Source organism: Haliotis rufescens, unplaced genomic scaffold, assembly GCF_023055435.1.
Source record: "Haliotis rufescens isolate VD_foot unplaced genomic scaffold, xgHalRufe1.0.p SCAF_6, whole genome shotgun sequence".
In the NCBI taxonomy this organism is placed as follows: domain Eukaryota; kingdom Metazoa; phylum Mollusca; class Gastropoda; order Lepetellida; family Haliotidae; genus Haliotis; species Haliotis rufescens.
In genome coordinates, this window is record NW_025964334.1 from 60051436 (window position 1) to 60071101 (window position 19666).

General features: G+C 45.9%; 1 protein-coding gene across 2 annotated transcripts in view; it reads left to right on the top strand.

The window, feature by feature from the left end:
* The window catches only part of LOC124119610 (kinesin-like protein KIF18A), a 37015-nt gene that overhangs the window by 15139 nt on the left and 2210 nt on the right, over positions 1–19666 (top strand). Inside the window, exons 10-18 of one of the 2 annotated variants that reach the window (XM_048386111.1) lie at positions 345–433; positions 1971–2130; positions 4793–4957; positions 10726–10847; positions 12318–12535; positions 15830–15919; positions 17097–18204; positions 18850–18977; positions 19362–19527. In XM_048386111.1, coding sequence (XP_048242068.1) covers positions 345–433; positions 1971–2130; positions 4793–4957; positions 10726–10847; positions 12318–12535; positions 15830–15919; positions 17097–18204; positions 18850–18977; positions 19362–19527 — 2246 coding nt within the window. The remainder of the gene's footprint in view (positions 1–344; positions 434–1970; positions 2131–4792; positions 4958–10725; positions 10848–12317; positions 12536–15829; positions 15920–17096; positions 18205–18849; positions 18978–19361; positions 19528–19666) is intronic. The other variant, XM_046482171.2, reaches the window with a different exon arrangement.

Genomic DNA, 19666 nt, shown 5'->3' on the forward strand with positions numbered 1-19666 from the left:
AACAAGGTTGCTGGGGTCATCGAGTGTGCATAAGCTCCTCCCAGTGATCTATCATCTCCACACACAATGCCGTTGAATAAGCCAAGGGATGTTGAGAGCTTTCAATATTTGTTCGTGAAACGTGTTCCGAGAATACATAAGCACGCGTTTTGGTATTACACAATGTTTAATAAAGCTGTATGTTTATTAAACGGGTCATCTCTTCACGGGCAAGTAATAAACATGTTTACTTTTACCCTGTGAGGCAGGTGTGGTGTGACACAGCACGTGTTATGGTTCTGGTTGTCCGATATAGCAAGTGTTATAGTTGTATAGTAATCATGTTATCTGTCTTCTACTCACAGATCGGAGAGTTGAAGTCACGACTTCAGCTGTATGATGAGGGGAAGATGGGGTCGTCACGGCGACAGTCAGCTGTCAATGAGGAGCAAAGGTGAACATTTAGTTGATGCCATGTTTATTTTTTCATTGGTAAAGTTTTTGTATTTGCAAATATCAACCACACAGAAATAACATATGACTCTCTTTATTCAACTTTGATTACCACACTGGCTATCAACAGTCATCCTAACAGATAGCATAGGATTCTAACAAGAGGTTTAAAGATGTAAAGTGGCAGCAATCAGTCACAGAAATTCCCTTTCCATACACAGCGGCAGTATCACCTACATTAAACATATCTTGCAAAATAAACAATTAATTAAGTAACCATTGAATTGTACCCTGTGGTTTTGTTACACACAGCTTACACCCAAGCTGGTGGTCTGTACAGCTGCTGGGTGTACAGCTGTTGGTCTGTACAGCTAGTGGTCTATACAACTGATGGTCTATACAGCTGATGGTCTATACAGCTGATGGTCTGTACAGTAGGCAGTCTGTACAGCTAGTGGTCTATACAACTGATGGTCTAAACAGCTGATGGTCTATACAGCTGATGGTCTGTACAATAGGCGGTCTGTACAGCTGCTGGGTGTACAGCTAGTGGTCTATTTAACTGATGGTCTGTACAGCTGATGGTCTGTACAGCTGGTAGTCTGTAAGCTGGTGGTCTGTACAGCTGATTGTCTGTACAGCTGGTGGGTGTACAGGTGATGGTCACTTAGCTGATGGTCAGTACAGCTGGTGGTCTATACAACTGATAGTCTGTACAGCTGGTGGTCTATACAACTGATAGTCTGTACAGCTGGTGGTCAGTACAGCTGGTGGGTGTACAGATGGTGGTCTATACAACTGATGGTCAGTACAGCTGGTGGTCTATACAACTGATAGTCTGTACAGCTGGTGGTCTATACAACTGATAGTCTGTACAGCTGGTGGTCTATACAACTGATAGTCTGTACAGCTGGTGGTCTATACAACTGATACTGATAGTCTGTACAGCTGGTGGTCAGTACAGCTGGTGGGTGTACGGATGGTGGTCTATACAGCTGGTGGGTGTACGGATGGTGGTCTATACAACTGATGGTCAGTACAGCTGGTGGTCTGTACAGCTGATGAGTGTACAGCTGGTGGTCTGTACATCTGGTGGTCTGTACATCTGGTGGTCTACAGCTGGTGGTCTGTACAGCTGGTGGCTTTACAGCTGATGGTCTGTACAGCTGGTGGGTGTACAGCTGATGGATGTTCAGCTGATCTTTTCAGCTGGACAGTTAATGGTTTGCTTCATGGTCACCTTCACCTGTAAAGAGTACTCTGTGTTTCATTAAACAAGGGCCAATTGAAGAAATACTTTGCACATTTATCCCTGATAGAAAAATACACATTACTGTTTCAAAATATCCTGATAAATTCACTCATACGAAGGTTGTAGACCAAAGTGAACATAAAATATTTTTTGGAACTTACCTAAATAGGTTCGTCTGTAGCATTGAGGACATTTAGTAAATTCTTTGTTGATGGTATAAATGAAGTACACTACCGACAGAGCTAGAATGTGTGAGATGTTGAGCAGTATCTTGTCCCTCACACAGACTGAGCGCGATCCTGGAGAACATCTTCGAGGCTCGTTTGGACGTGCGTCGAGAGCAGCTGCAGGTGGAGTGTGTGTATCGGGACCTGCTGTGGAAGATTGGCCGCAAACAGAGATGTCTTCATCGACTCCGTGTCATCTCGAGCGCTGCTCAGGGACAGGTAGGTGGTTTTACAATGACGGGATGTGGTTGTACAATGACTAGATGTGGTTGTACAATGACTGGATGTGGTTGTACAATGACTGGATGTGGTTGTACAATGACTGGATGTGGTTGTACTATGAATGGATGTGGTTGTACAATGACTAGATGTGGTTGTACAATGACTGGATGTGGTTGTACAATGACTGGATGTGGTTGTACAATGATGGGATGTGGTTGTACAATGACTAGATGTGGTTGTACAATGACTGGATGTGGTTGTACAATGACTGGATGTGGTTGTACAATGACTGGATGTGGTTGTACAATGACTGGATGTGGTTGTACTATGAATGGATGTGGTTGTACAATGACTAGATGTGGTTGTACAATGACTGGATGTGGTCGTACTATGACTGGATGTGGTTGTACAATGACTGGATGTGGTTGTACTATAACTGGATGTGGTTGTACAATGACTGGATGTGGTTGTACAATGACTGGATGTGGTTGTACAATGACTGGATGTGGTTGTACAATGATGGGATGTGGTTGTACAATGACTGGATGTGGTTGTACAATGACTGGATGTGGTTGTACAATGACTGGATGTGGTTGTACAATGACTGGATGTGGTTGTACAATGACTGGATGTGGTTGTACAATGACTGGATGTGGTTGTACAATGACTGGATGTGGTTGTACAATGACTTGATGTGGTTGTACAATGACTGTATGTGGTTGTACAATGACGGGATGTGGTTGTACAATGACTGGATGTGGTTGTACAATGACTGTATGTGGTTGTACAATGACTGGATGTGGTCGTACAATGACTGGATATGGTTGTACAATGACTGTATGTGGTTGTACAATGACGGGATGTGGTTGTACAATGACGGGATGTGGTTGTACAATGACGGGATGTGGTTGTACAATGACGGGATGTGGTTGTACAATGACTGGATGTGGTTGTACTATGACTGGATGTGGTTGTACAATGACTGGATGTGGTTGTACAATGACTGGATGTGGTTGTACAATGACTGGATGTGGTTGTACAATGACTGTATGTGGTTGTACAATGACTGTATGTGGTTGTACAATGACTGGATGTGGTTGTACAATGACTGTATGTGGTTGTACAATGACTGGATGTGGTTGTACTATAACTGGATGTGGTTGTACAATGACTGGATGTGGTTGTACTATGACTGGATGTGGTTGTCACTAGGTACAAAGATGCCTACAGTAGACTTTATTAACCTCCATGTCAGAATGATGAGATCTGATTGCTTCACATGACCTTGACACTATACTGTGTATCCTGCCTTGGAGGGAAATACATTTCTCAGAGGGTTCATAAATCCTTTATACCTGCGACGAGCAAGTGAGGCTGCACATGGATTTCTGAGAGGGAGAATAAATCCCTTACACCCCGCTTGCACCAAGAAGCTGCACGCTATTTCTGAGTAAATGAAAGTCATGTGACAGAGCACAAGTTAACCTCAGCTCAATCAAACAGCTGTTTTCTATCAATTTTGAAATTTGTTTTAATTAGTTTACATAGTCATATCACAACATGTCGCTAAGATAAATTTGTTGCAGCACATTAAAGATGGGCCCATGGGACGCATGAAGAAACCCATGTACCTCTTGTGATCCTACCACAACTAATAATGTATGCTTGTCATAAGGATTGACTGAAAATACTAGTGTGGTCTGTTTCGGTCACTTGATTGATAGCACGTCATTGTGCCTGATGGTAGTGATTCTGGTGACCACGTTAAACAACATTCAATCACTCACTCAGTCACTTCACTCAGGTGGCACGCAACATGTCTTAAAGTGCCTGCTGTAGAAGCTTGGCTATACACCTGAAGGTGTTGCTGATGGTCAGACGTACACCTGAAGGTGTTGCCGATGGTCAGATGTACACCTGAAGGTGTTGCCGATGGTCAAATGTACACCTGAAAGTGTTGCCAATGGTCAGATGTACACCTGAAGGTGTTGCCGATGGTCAGATGTACACCTGAAGGTGTTGCCGATGGTCAGATGTACACCTGAAGGTGTTGCCGATGCTCAGATGTACACCTGACATGTGTATCTGATGGTTGTAGACCGCCTCCGTGGTCTAGTGGTAGAGCGTCCGCCCGGAGAGTGGAAGGTCCGGGGTTCGATCCCCGGCCGCGTCATACCAAAAGACGTTAAAAGATGGTACTTGTTGTTACCCTGTCTGGCGCTCGACATTAAGGGGCTAAAACAAGGACTGGTTGGCTCGAAGTCAGTATACTGTGTCTGAGTGGGGTATTCATGTTAAACTGCGGCATGGTATCTCAGTGAGCTAGCACTATTAATCGGCATCAGTACGGACTAGTACAAGCAGCCACACAAACACACACACGTACATGCACGTCGCTATATAAGTGCAATAATCTTGGACGCGACGTTAAACCCCATTTCACCTCACCTCTGATGGTTGTAGGTGTGTGAGCGAGAGGAGCGCAGCCTCAAGTCCCTCCAGGGCAAGATGGAGGGTTGCTGCTTGTATGTACACCTGACATGTGTATCTGATGGTTGTAGGTGTGTGAGCGTGTGGAGCGCAGCCTCAAGTCCCTCCAGGGCAAGATGGAGGGTTGCTGCTTGTATGTACACCTGACATGTGTGTCTGATTGTTGTAGGTGTGTGAGCGAGTGGAGCGCAGCCTCAAGTCCCTCCAGGGCAAGATGGAGGCAGTGACCAGGAAGCGAGATGCAGCTGAAGTGAAGCTGGCCGCCAACCAGGACTGGCTGAACCGGGTCCACTCCGAGTTGTGCCTGGCAGGAGGAGACAACGCGGTGCCAGAGGTAAGTTCCCATGCTGCACCCTCATCTACCTGCCCTCCGTCCTGACCATCACTGTAGAGTGTAGGTTCCCATGCTGCACCCTCATCTACCTGCCCTCCGTCCTGACCATCACTGTAGACTGTAGGTTCCCATGCTGCACCCTCATCTACCTGCCCTCCGTCCTGACCATCACTGTAGACTGTAGGTTCCCATGCTGCACCCTCATTTACCTGCCCTCCGTCCTGACCATCACTGTAGAGTGTAGGTTCCCATGCTGCACCCTCATCTACCTGCCCTCCGTCCTGACCATCACTGTAGACTGTAGGTTCCCATGCTGCACCCTCATCTACCTGCCCTCCGTCCTGACCATCACTGTAGACTGTAGGTTCCCATGCTGCACCCTCATCTACCTGCCCTCCGTCCTGACCATCACTGTAGACTGTAGGTTCCCATGCTGCACCCTCATTTACCTGCCCTCCGTCCTGACCATCACTGTAGACTGTAAGTTCCCATGCTGCACCCTCATCTACCTGCCCTCCGTCCTGACCATCACTGTAGAGTGTAGGTTCCCATGCTGCACCCTCATCTACCTGCCCTCCGTCCTGACCATCACTGTAGACTGTAGGTTCCCATGCTGCACCCTCATCTACCTGCCCTCCGTCCTGACCATCACTGTAGACTGTAGGTTCCCATGCTGCACCCTCATCTACCTGCCCTCCGTCCTGACCATCACTGTAGAGTGTAGGTTCCCATGCTGCACCCTCATCTACCTGCCCTCCGTCCTGACCATCACTGTAGACTGTAGGTTCCCATGCTGCACCCTCATCTACCTGCCCTCCGTCCTGACCATCACTGTAGAGTGTAGGTTCCCATGCTGCACCCTCATCTACCTGCCCTCCGTCCTGACCATCACTGTAGACTGTAGGTTCCCATGCTGCACCCTCATCTACCTGCCCTCCGTCCTGACCATCACTGTAGAGTGTAGGTTCCCATGCTGCACCCTCATCTACCTGCCCTCCGTCCTGACCATCACTGTAGACTGTAGGTTCCCATGCTGCACCCTCATCTACCTGCCCTCCGTCCTGACCATCACTGTAGACTGTAGGTTCCCATGCTGCACCCTCATCTACCTGCCCTCCGTCCTGACCATCACTGTAGACTGTAGGTTCCCATGCTGCACCCTCATCTGCCTGCCCTCCGTCCTGACCATCACTGTAGACTGTAGGTTCCCATGCTGCACCCTCATCTACCTGCCCTCCGTCCTGACCATCACTGTAGAGTGTAGGTTCCCATGCTGCACCCTCATCTACCTGCCCTCCGTCCTGACCATCACTGTAGAGTGTAGGTTCCCATGCTGCACCCTCATCTACCTGCCCTCCGTCCTGACCATCACTGTAGACTGTAGGTTCCCATGCTGCACCCTCATCTACCTGCCCTCCGTCCTGACCATCACTGTAGACTGTAGGTTCCCATGCTGCACCCTCATCTACCTGCCCTCCGTCCTGACCATCACTGTAGAGTGTAGGTTCCCATGCTGCACCCTCATCTACCTGCCCTCCGTCCTGACCATCACTGTAGACTGTAGGTTCCCATGCTGCACCCTCATCTACCTGCCCTCCGTCCTGACCATCACTGTAGACTGTAGGTTCCCATGCTGCACCCTCATCTACCTGCCCTCCGTCCTGACCATCACTGTAGACTGTAGGTTCCCATGCTGCACCCTCATCTACCTGCCCTCCGTCCTGACCATCACTGTAGAGTGTAGGTTCCCATGCTGCACCCTCATCTACCTGCCCTCCGTCCTGACCATCACTGTAGACTGTAGGTTCCCATGCTGCACCCTCATCTACCTGCCCTCCGTCCTGACCATCACTGTAGACTGTAGGTTCCCATGCTGCACCCTCATCTACCTGCCCTCCGTCCTGACCATCACTGTAGACTGTAGGTTCCCATGCTGCACCCTCATCTACCTGCCCTCCGTCCTGACCATCACTGTAGACTGTAGGTCCCATGCTGCACCCTCATCTGCCTGCCCTCCGTCCTGACCATCACTGTAGACTGTAGGTTCCCATGCTGCACCCTCATCTACCTGCCCTCCGTCCTGACCATCACTGTAGACTGTAGGTTCCCATGCTGCACCCTCATCTACCTGCCCTCCGTCCTGACCATCACTGTAGAGTGTAGGTTCCCATGCTGCACCCTCATCTACCTGCCCTCCGTCCTGACCATCACTGTAGAGTGTAGGTTCCCATGCTGCACCCTCATCTACCTGCCCTCCGTGATGGTGTCCTGTACCATGTTCTGTCTGATGGTGTCCTGTACCATGTTCTGCTGTCTGATGGTGTCCTGTACCATGTTCTGCTGTCTGATGATGTCCTGTACCATGTTCTGCTGTCTGATGGTGTCCTGTACCATGTTCTGTCTGATGGTGTCCTGTACAATGTTCTGCTGTCTGATGGTGTCCTGTACAATGTTCTGCTGTCTGATGGTGTCCTGTACCATGTTCTGTCTGATGGTGTCCTGTAAAATGTTCTGCTGTCTGATGGTGTCCTGTACCATGTTCTGTCTGATGGTGTCCTGTACAATGTTCTGCTGTCTGATGGTGTCCTGTACCATGTTCTGTCTGATAGTGTCCTGTAAAATGTTCTGCTGTCTGATGGTGTCCTGTACAATGTTCTGCTGTCTGATGGTGTTCTATACATTGTTCTGCTGCCTGATGGTTTCCTGTACAATGTTCTGCTGTCTGATGGTGTCCTGTACCATGTTCTGTCTGATGGTGTCCTGTACAATGTTCTGCTGTCTGATGGTGTCCTGTACAGTGTTCTGCTGTCTGATGGTGTCCTGTACCATGTTCTGTCTGATGGTGTCCTGTACCATGTTCTGTCTGATGGTGTCCTGTACCATGTTCTGTCTGATGGTGTCCTGTACGATGTTCTGCTGTCTGATGGTGTCCTGTACAATGTTCTGCTGTCTGATGGTGTCCTGTACCATGTTCTGCTCTCTGATGGTGTCCTGTACCATGTTCTGCTGTCTGATGGTGTCCTGTACAATGTTCTGCTGCCTGATGGTGTCCTGTACGATGTTCTGCTGTCTGATGGTGTCCTGCACAATGTTCTGCTGTCTGATGGTGTCCTGTACCATGTTCTGCTGTCTGATGGTGTCCTGTACGATGTTCTGCTGTCTGATGGTGTCCTGCACAATGTTCTGCTGTCTGATGGTGTCCTGTACCATGTTCTGCTCTCTGATGGTGTCCTGTACCATGTTCTGCTGTCTGATGGTGTCCTGTACAATGTTCTGCTGCCTGATGGTGTCCTTTACAATGTTCTGCTGCCTGATTATGTCCTGTACAATGTTCTGCTACCTGATGGTGTCCTGTACCATGTTCTGCTGTCTGATTGTGTCCTGTACAATGTTCTGCTGTCTGATGGTGTCCTGCACAATGTTCTGCTGTCTGATGGTGTCTGTACCATGTTCTGCTGCCTGATGGTGTTGTGTACAATGTTCTGCTCTCTGATGGTGTTGTGTACAATGTTCTGCTGTCTGATGGTGTCCTGTACAATGTTCTGCTGCCTGATGATGTCCTGTACAATGTTCTGCTGCCTGATGGTGTTGTGTACAATGTTCTGTCTGATGGTGTCCTGTACAATGTTCTGCTGTCTGATGGTGTCCTGCACAATGTTCTGCTGTCTGATGGTGTCTGTACCATGTTCTGCTGCCTGATGGTGTTGTGTACAATGTTCTGTCTGATAGTGTCCTGTACCATGTTCTGCTGTCTGATGGTGTCCTACACAATGTTCTGCTGTCTGATGGTGTCCTGTACCATGTTCTGCTGTCTGATGGTGTCCTGTACCATGTTCTGCTGTCTGATGGTGTCCTGTACAATGTTCTGCTGTTTGATGGTGTCCTGCACAATGTTCTGCTGTCTGATGGTGTCTGTACCATGTTCTGCTGTCTGATAGTGTCCTGTACCATGTTCTGTCTGATGGTGTCCTGTAAGATGTTCTGCTCTCTGATAGTGTCCTGCACAATGTTCTGCTGTCTGATGGTGTCCTGCACAATGTTCTGCTGTCTGATGGTGTCTGTACCATGTTCTGCTGCCTGATGGTGTCCTGTACCATGTTCTGCTGTCTGATGGTGTCCTGTACCATGTTCAGCTGTCTGATGGTGTCCTGTACCATGTTCTGCTGTCTGATGGTGTCCTGTACCATGTTCTGCTGTCTGATGGTGTCCTGTAAAATGTTCTGCTGTCTGATGGTGTCCTGTACCATGTTCTGCTGTCTGATGGTGTGTACCATGTTCTGCTGTCTGATGGTGTCCTGTACAATGTTCTGCTGCCTGATGGTGTCCTGTACCATGTTCTGCTGTCTGATGGTGTCTGTACCATGTTCTGCTGCCTGATGGTGTTGTGTACAATGTTCTGTCTGATGGTGTCCTGTAAAATGTTCTGCTGCCTGATGGTGTCCTGCACAATGTTCTGCTGTCTGATGGTGTCCTGTACCATGTTCTGCTGTCTGATGGTGTCCTGTACCATGTTCTGCTGTCTGACAGTGTCCTGTACAATGTTCTGCTGTCTGATGGTGTCCTGTACCATGTTCTGCTGTCTGATGGTGTCCTGTACCATGTTCAGCTGTCTCATGGTGTCCTGTACCATGTTCTGCTGTCTGATGGTGTCCTGTACCATGTTCTGCTGTCTGATGGTGTCCTGTAAAATGTTCTGCTGTCTGATGGTGTCCTGTACCATGTTCTGCTGTCTGATGGTGTCCTGTACCATGTTCTGCTGTCTGATGGTGTCCTGTAAAATGTTCTGCTGTCTGATGGTGTCCTGTACCATGTTCTGCTGTCTGATGGTGTGTACCATGTTCTGCTGTCTGATGGTGTCCTGTACAATGTTCTGCTGCCTGATGGTGTCCTGTACCATGTTCTGCTGTCTGATGGTGTCTGTACCATGTTCTGCTGCCTGATGGTGTTGTGTACTATGTTCTGTCTGATGGTGTCCTGTAAAATGTTCTGCTGCCTGATGGTGTCCTGCACAATGTTCTGCTGTCTGATGGTGTCCTGTACCATGTTCTGCTGTCTGATGGTGTCCTGTACCATGTTCTGCTGTCTGATAGTGTCCTGTACAATGTTCTGCTGTCTGATGGTGTCCTGCACAATGTTCTGCTGTCTGATGGTGTCTGTACCATGTTCTGCTGCCTGATGGTGTCCTGTACCATGTTCTGCTGTCTGATGGTGTTGTGTACAATGTTCTGCTGTCTGATGGTGTCCTGCACAATGTTCTGCTGTCTGATGGTGTCCTGCACAATGTTCTGCTGTCTGATGGTGTTGTGTACCATGTTCTACTGTCTGATGGTGTCCTTCACAATGTTCTGTCTGATGGTGTCCTGTACAATGTTCTGCTGTCTGATGGTGTCCTGTACAATGTTCTGTCTGATGGTGTCCTGTACCATGTTCTGTCTGATGGTGTCCTGTACAATGTTCTGCTGCCTGATGGTGTCCTGTACCATGTTCTGCTGTCTGATGGTGTTGTGTACAATGTTCTGCTGTCTGATGGTGTCCTGCACAATGTTCTGCTGTCTGATGGTGTTGTGTACCATGTTCTGTCTGATGGTGTCCTGTACCATGTTCTGCTGCCTGATGGTGTCCTGTACCATGTTCTGCTGTCTGATGGTGTTGTGTACCATGTTCTGCTGTCTGATAGTGTCCTGCACAATGTTCTGCTGTCTGATGGTGTCCTGTACCATGTTCTGCTGTCTGATAGTGTCCTGTACAATGTTCTGCTTTGTTTCTAGCTGCTGTCTGTGAGTCTGAGGATGCACAACCTGGAGGTGGAGGTGCGGGATTGCAGACATCACACCAAGCACCTGCAGAAGCTGATACGCTCGCAGGAGAAGGAAACAACCGCCACCGACCGGTAGGTGTACACGCAATAGTAATAATCATAATAAATGATAATTTTGTTATTTCTATAGCATGTATAGTGCTATTCCTCATATCTCATGCCCACAGCACACTCACTTACAACCCTGGTCGACTATCAATGTGCAACATGCATTCTTAGCTACCTGGGGAGTGTACAACCCACGTTGCCTGTTAGGCAGTAGAAGGCAGTATACACATACACACAGGGTAAGAGCTGTCCATGCCAAACCGGATGTTGGTATTGTACCACCAAAAGTAAAGTAAGAAACATTGAACTGAACTGAGTGTCGTATATAAATAATGATTGTGGTCAGGAAGCCCTTCGGTCCATGATATAAGTTGGATCTAGTTCAAATTATTATGTAAAAGGGCTAAGAACCTGCCTAGACCATGCCCCATGTGCTTGGGCGAAATCACAATTTTTATTGTAAAGTCATTGCAGTCGTTACCTACCAACATCCGGTTCGACATGGACAGCGCTCACCCCCTTGTGATATATGTCCATGCCTTGAGGACCGCCGGTCACTATGCAGGGTTTGACATGGACAGCGCTCACCCCGTGTGACATATGTCCATGCCTTGAGGACCGCTGGTCACTTAGCAGGGTTTGACATGGACAGCGCTCACCCCGTGTGACATATGTCCATGCCTTGAGGACCGCTGGTCACTATGCAGGGTTTGACATAGACAGTGCTTATCTCCTGTGACATGTGTCCATGCCTTGAGGACTGCTGGTCACTATGCAGGGTTTGACATGGACAGTGCTTATCTCCTGTGACATATGTCCATGCCTTGAGGACCGCCGGTCACTATGCAGGGTTTGACATGGACAGCGCTCACCCCGTGTGACATATGTCCATGCCTTGAGGACCGCTGGTCACTTAGCAGGGTTTGACATGGACAGTGCTTATCTCCTGTGACATGTGTCCATGCCTTGAGGACTGCTGGTCACTATGCAGGGTTTGACATGGACAGTGCTTATCTCCTGTGACATATGTCCATGCCTTGAGGACCGCTGGTCACTTAGCAGGGTTTGACATGGACAGTGCTTATCTCCTGTGACATATGTCCATGCCTTGTGGACCGCTGGTCACTTAGCAGGGATTGACATGGACAGTGCTTATCTCCTGTGACATGTGTCCATGCCTTGAGGACTGCTGGTCACTATGCAGGGTTTGACATGGACAGTGCTTATCTCCTGTGACATATGTCCATGCCTTGACGACCGCTGGTCACTTTGCAGTTTTTCAACAGGCATGAATTAATTCTCTCTGAAGCACAGATTTGACAGGCAATCTGAGCCCTCAAATAACTGGTCCAGCACTAACAGTAACATACCATCAAGACATTCAGAACAAACAACCCAACAGCCTCTGTAAACCCCCCCCCCCCCCCCGTGTATCTGAGGTCTCCATGATGTTATTCATAATACTTGTCTCAATGTTATGTTTCTCCCATCTAGACTGGTTGCAAACCTGCTTGCTCTCGTACGCAAGCAACACTTTATCCTGAAGGGTCACAACCTTGCGACCTCTGACCTCCTGGAGGAGTTTGATGTGATATCTCAGTCCGTGGATGGTCGAGAGGTGACATGGGAGGATGAAACGGCCGGTGATGGTACCGGTGTTCCCATCAACGACATCATCTCCCTCCCGCTGCTCCCATCGGTGTTAGACGCGGGTGAGTCAGCACAGTCCACGATGTTACAGTACGAGGAGAAAAGCATTAACTGTATTGCAGTATGGTACAATCTCATTAAAATCAGATCTTAGTTCTCGCTACCGCTAAACAAAGATCTTAGGACATCACATTACGGGTCACATCAGACCGACCTTGCGCGAACTTTGACCGGTGAATGGAATGACGAATCAGAAAGCAGCCTTGTGCTTTACAGCACTAATTTCAAATTGGCGTCTATGCTTCGAAACATATTTAGAAAAATTCTCGATTACAAATTTGAAACCTGAACAAAAGAACATTCTGGAATAGCTAATAGATGGGCTCGATTTTATGGATTCAGTCATTAAACCCGTAACTATCGTTCAGAATAAAGTTTTCGAGGTTGCATGATAAGAAATCACATTGGTCGGATGAAAGGTCGTTCTTACGTGACCCGTAATGGGATGTCTTCAGATCTTTGTTTAGCGATAGCGAGAACTAAGGTCTGATTTAAATGAGATTGAGAATAGTATCTCTCCCAACTCCCAACTTGTCACCTCTTGAGGAGAGGGGTGAAACGATACATCGGTGCACTGGTGCATCGTGAGTATCATGCAATGATACGATACACGTTATGCTATTTTCTCTATCGATACAAGATGATACACTTGTTAAAATATAACTTGTTTAATTACCCCCTAACCCATCCCAGATTTTTAAAAGTCTAATATTGCAACATGTGATATTTACTTTTCAAGTTCACTACTAAAATAGGGGCTATGAACATGAATCTACAGGTAGCTTTTTTATTACGTATTGTATCTTGAACTGTGCATCATGATATGTATTGTATCCTGAACTATGTATCATGATATGTATTGTATCATGAACTATGTATCATGAAATGTATAGGATTGTGAACTATGTATCATGATATGTATAGGATTGTGAACTATGTATCATGATATGTATTGTATCATGAACTATGTATCATGATATGTATAGGATTGTGAACTATGTATCATGATATGTATAGGATTGTGAACTATGTATCATGATATGTATAGGATTGTGAACTATGTATCATGATATGTATTGTATCATGAACTATGTATCATGATATGTATTGTATCATGAACTATGTATCATGATATGTATTGTATCCTGAACTATGTATCATGATATGTATTGTATCATGAACTATGTATCATGATATGTATAGGATTGTGAACTATGTATCATGATATGTATAGGATTGTGAACTATGTATCATGATATGTATATGATTGTGAACTATGTATCATGATATGTATAGGATTGTGAACTATGTATCATGATATGTATAGGATTGTGAACTATGTATCATGATATGTATAGGATTGTGAACTATGTATCATGATATGTATAGGATTGTGAACTATGTATCATGATATGTATAGGATTGTGAACTATGTATCATGATATGTATAGGATTGTGAACTATGTATCATGATATGTATAGGATTGTGAACTATGTATCATGATATGTATTGTATCATGAACTATGTATCATGATATGTATAGGATTGTGAACTATGTATCATGATATGTATTGTATCATGAACTATGTATCGTGATATGTATAGGATTGTGAACTATGTATCATGATATGTATAGGATTGTGAACTATGTATCATGATATGTATAGGATTGTGAACTATGTATCATGATATGTATTGTATCATGAACTATGTATCATGATATGTATAGGATTGTGAACTATGTATCATGATATGTATTGTATCATGAACTATGTATCATGATATGTATAGGATTGTGAACTATGTATCATGATATGTATTGTATCCTGAACTATGTATCATGATATGAATAGGATTGTGAACTATGTATCATGATATGTATTGTATCATGAACTATGTATCATGATATGTATTGTATCATGAACTGTGTATCATGATATGTATAGGATTGTGAACTATGTATCATGATATGTATAGGATTGTGAACTATGTATCATGATATGTATTGTATCCTGAACTATGTATCATGATATGTATAGGATTGTGAACTGTGTATCATGATATGTATAGGATTGTGAACTATGTATCATGATATGTATAGGATTGTGAACTATGTATCATGATATGTATTGTATCATGAACTATGTATCATGATATGTATTGTATCATGAACTATGTATCATGATATGTATAGGATTGTGAACTATGTATCATGATATGTATTGTATCATGAAATATGTATCATGATATGTATAGGATTGTGAACTATGTATCATGATATGTATTGTATCCTGAACTATGTATCATGATATGTATAGGATTGTGAACTGTGTATCATGATATGTATAGGATTGTGAACTATGTATCATGATATGTATAGGATTGTGAACTATGTATCATGATATGTATTGTATCATGAACTATGTATCATGATATGTATTGTATCATGAACTATGTATCATGATATGTATAGGATTGTGAACTATGTATCATGATATGTATTGTATCATGAACTATGTATCATGATATGTATAGGATTGTGAACTATGCATCATGATATGTATTGTATCATGAACTATGTATCATGATATGTATAGGATTGTGAACTGTGTATCATGATATGTATAGGATTGTGAACTATGTATCATGATATGTATAGGATTGTGAACTATGTATCATGATATGTATTGTATCATGAACTATGTATCATGATATGTATAGGATTGTGAACTATGTATCATGATATGTATAGGATTGTGAACTATGTATCATGATATGTATAGGATTGTGAACTATGTATCATGATATGTATTGTATCATGAACTATGTATCATGATATGTATAGGATTGTGAACTATGTATCATGATATGTATTGTATCATGAAATATGTATCATGATATGTATAGGATTGTGAACTATGTATCATGATATGTATTGTATCATGAACTATGTATCATGATATGTATAGGATTGTGAACTATGTATCATGATATGTATTGTATCATGAACTATGTATCATGATATGTATAGGATTGTGAACTATGTATCATGATATGTATAGGATTGTGAACTATGTATCATGATATGTATTGTATCATGAACTATGTATCGTGATATGTATTGTAAAATGAACTATGTATCATGATATGTATAGGATTGTGAACTATGTATCATGATATGTATTGTAAAATGAACTATGTATCGTGACCTTGCTTGTCACATCATGAATTGTATGTTAATAACACAGCTGGGTTTTTTTATCTTTGGTCCTATTTTACCATCCTCTTGCTTCAGATTGCCCTGGCAGTCACCCGGGACACAGACACGGGGGACACAGACACACGTCGGGAGAGGCAGGCAAGTCAGGGGAACTGGCCAACAGTGGTGGGTGCATGTACCTGCATGTCTACCTGGAGTACAACTATAGTGTCACAGGGTGCTATGTCCTTGTAGTGTCACAGGGTGCTATGTCCTTGTAGTGTCACAGGGTGCTATGTGCTTGTAGTTGTAGTGTCACAGGGTACTATGTCCTTGTAGTGTCACAGGGTGCTTTGTCCTTGTAGCGTCACAGGGTGCTATGTCCTTGTAGTGTTACAGGGTGCTTTGTCCTTGTAGTTGTAGTGTCACAGGGTGCTATGTCCTTGTAGCGTCACAGGGTGCTATGTCCTTGTAGTGTCACAGGGTGCTATGTCCTTGTAGTTGTAGTGTCACAGGGTACTATGTCCTTGTAGTGTCACAGGGTGCAATGTCCTTGTAGTGTCACAGGGTGCAATGTCCTTGTAGTGTCACAGGGTGCTATGTCCTTGTAGTGCGACAGGGTGCTATGTCCTTGTAGTGTCACAGGGTGCTATGTCCTTGTAGTGCGACAGGGTGCTATGTCCTTGTAGTGTCACAGGGTGCAATGTCCTTGTAGTGCGACAGGGTGCTATGTCCTTGTAGTGTCACAGGGTGCTATGTCCTTGTAGTTGTAGTGTCACAGGGTGCTATGTCCTTGTAGTGTCACAGGGTGCTTTGTCCTTGTAGTGTCACAGGGTGCTATGTCCTTGTAGTGTCACAGGGTGCTATGTCCTTAGTGTCATGGGGTGCTATGTTCCTACAGTGACATTGGTGCTGTGTCCCTGCAGTGTCATGGGGTGCTTTGTCCCTACAGCGCATGGGGAGCTATTTCCTTGTAGAGTCACATTGTGCTATGTCCCTACAGTGTCACGGGGTGTTATGTCGTTGTAGTGCCACAAGGTGCTATGTCCTTGTAGTGTCACTGGGTGCTATGTCCTTGTAGTGTCACAGGGTGCTATGTCCTTCTAGTGTCACGGGGTGCTATGTCCCTACAATGTCACAGGGTGTTATGTGGTTGTAGTGTCACGGGGTGCTACTTCCTTGTAGTGTCACTGGATGCTATGCCCCTACAATGTCACAAGTAGCTATGTTCCTATGTCCCTTGGGGTGCTATGTTTTATTGTGTCACATGGTGCTGGGGTCCGTTTAGTTTATTGAGGCTTTGTGAAAGTCCTGTTTCCATGTAAAACAGCTGGTGTTACATCCTTCTCTCTGTGTATTGCAGGGGGAGCCCAGAGGGTGATGTCTGGCCAGTCTACAGTGAGCACAGCAGCAGCAGCAGCCCGAGTGGTTGACGGGCCCCCACACTGTGCTCCTGGCTCTCTACCTTCACATCTCTCACTCACTACAGAGGCTGACCCCAGCATGACCTCGCAGTCTGTCAATGCTGGTCACACTCCCGCATTTAAGAAAATGGCCACTCTGCATACAGACGGCAGTGCACCTCCATCAGCATCAGGGCAGTGGCAGCGACTGAATGATACCTTCGCCCGGAACCCGGTCACAGGGCCTACTGAAGAACAGGGTGCGCCCAGTTCCCCAACTGCTTCTGTCAACTCCGACAACATGGATGGAACGTTCACACTGGAACCTTCACACATACCCAGCCTTGTGCAGTCAGATGTGTGTGCTGCAAGGTCAGAAGCTGTTTCTTCCTCAAAACCTAGTCTAATGTCTAGCTTGCAGCCATCACAGATATCCCCTGGAACATCGTATGTGCCGAAGATTGACTTTGAGTATGTGTGTCAGAGCCCACTGAGTCGGAGTACTGTGGTCAGGCAGACTGTGGACTCGCTGGACCAGAGCAGCCCCTTCCGGAGGACATCGTGTCTCCCAAGGAAACCCTCCCCTGTCCCCACCCTCTGTGCATCCCCCATCCCCGTGCCCCCATCTGTGCAGGCCTATCTGAGCTCCCAACCCTTGGGGCCGTCAGAGCCTCAGGTCAGTGCTGTTCTACAGACACAGGGCTCCACTCAGTGTAACACGGCCACAAGGAGTAACCCTGTCAATCTGAAAGGTTCCAGCACAATAACAAAATGTCAGACCAATCTTTATGGTTCAGCCACGATCACCAAATCCCAGGTGTGCCTCAGTGGCTCCAGCACGGTGACCAAGAGTACCCCGGGCCAACACGTGGACAAGGAAAACGAAGATCACAGGAAGAACAGTGTGGTCCGGTCCATCACATTCGGTGGGGAGTGCCAGCAGACCCCAGACAGGCCGGAGATGAAGAGTTATGCTGATGTGCTGAAGACTCCATCACCGGTGAGGCTGAGGCTGAAGACCCTTGACAGCAACACACCTGTGTCGTCACCATACCTCCCTAGTGCCAGGTGAGCTATGTTAGTTGTCATTAATACATCATTGTCTTCCTCTTGACCTCCAATTGAAAGGCAAGTTAAGTTGTCATTAACACGCCTATACCAGCTCATTGCCAGGTGAGCTATGTTGTTTGTCATTAATATACCCGTGTTTCTGTACCAGACACTGGCCAGGTGAACTATATTTTGTGACATTAATACACGTCTCTCCGCAGCAGCTAATAAGCAGGTAAGCTATACACGCTGTCTCACAGCTGATTGTCAGGTGAGCTATGTCATTTGTCATTAACACAACTGCTCTGTGCAATCCGATTGCCAGGTAAGCTATTTTGGTTGTCATTAATATGTCTGTCCCCGTACCAGTCGATTGCCAGGTGAGCTATGTTGATTTTCATTGACACACCAGGGGCCCGTTCCACAAAGCGTTCGTAGCGCTAAGATGATCGTAACTCCCATTCTTTAGCATAGGCTTACGACAGTCGTAGCTCTAAGATCGCTTTGTGGAACGGGGCCCTGTATCCATAATTTCATTGAGTTAATGAGAAGACAGTGTGGATGATCAACTTCATTATCACATTCCACCACCATTATGAATACAGCTGTGTTCATTCCTCCACACACTCACTGACCCCTCATTCCCTTGATTTGTTCCCCCAGTTGCAGAAGCGTGCCAGGGTACATTCCGCCAGAGAGTGGGGTGTACAAGGCAACACACAAGTCTGAGGAAACGGCTCGGAACCTAAGTCAGTTTGGTCTGCCGTCAGTGGCCAACAGGTCTGCTCCAAGTAAGTATTATTTTTTCTTTTTCGGTTGTTTAATTCTGCACTCCGCAATATTCCAGCTATATGACTGTGGTCTGGGCCAGACAATCAAGTAACTGACATCACGAGCATCTATCCACGCAATTGGGATACGATGACATGCTTCAACCATGTCAGCGAGTCTGACCACCCGATCCCATTAGTTGCCTCTTACGACATGCATGCATTGCTGAAGACCTATTCTACTGTGGATCTTCATGGGTCAGTAAGTAGGAGGGAAGCATTGTGTTGACAGATAGAATTGAACATGCATGAGGAACTAGCTAGTATTGATATAGTGTCTCTCCAGCATTGAGTATGTCGAGTATCACTGTGTGTCTACATGTCAGTATACCCCTGGTTCTACAGGACTGTCCAAGCCCAGCTACATGAGGCCCACGAAGGCTGCCACTCAGAGGACTCGTCACCTGTTCGGCCGTGTGAAGGAGGAAGCCCCCCATTCTACCGCCGCCCCTCCACGTAGAGTGGCTGCCCCGGACTCCCACATGCAGTCAACTACAGCCAACAAGTCGCTGTAAGTAAACGTGTAACACCAGCAGTTGCCCCTATCCTTTCTTTTGTTTGCAGGACATTGTGTTTTTTCGATCACATGACAGAAAGTCTAGTGAGCTTACCTCATGGCTTGTTTGTCAGTCCTCCATCGTAAACCTCAT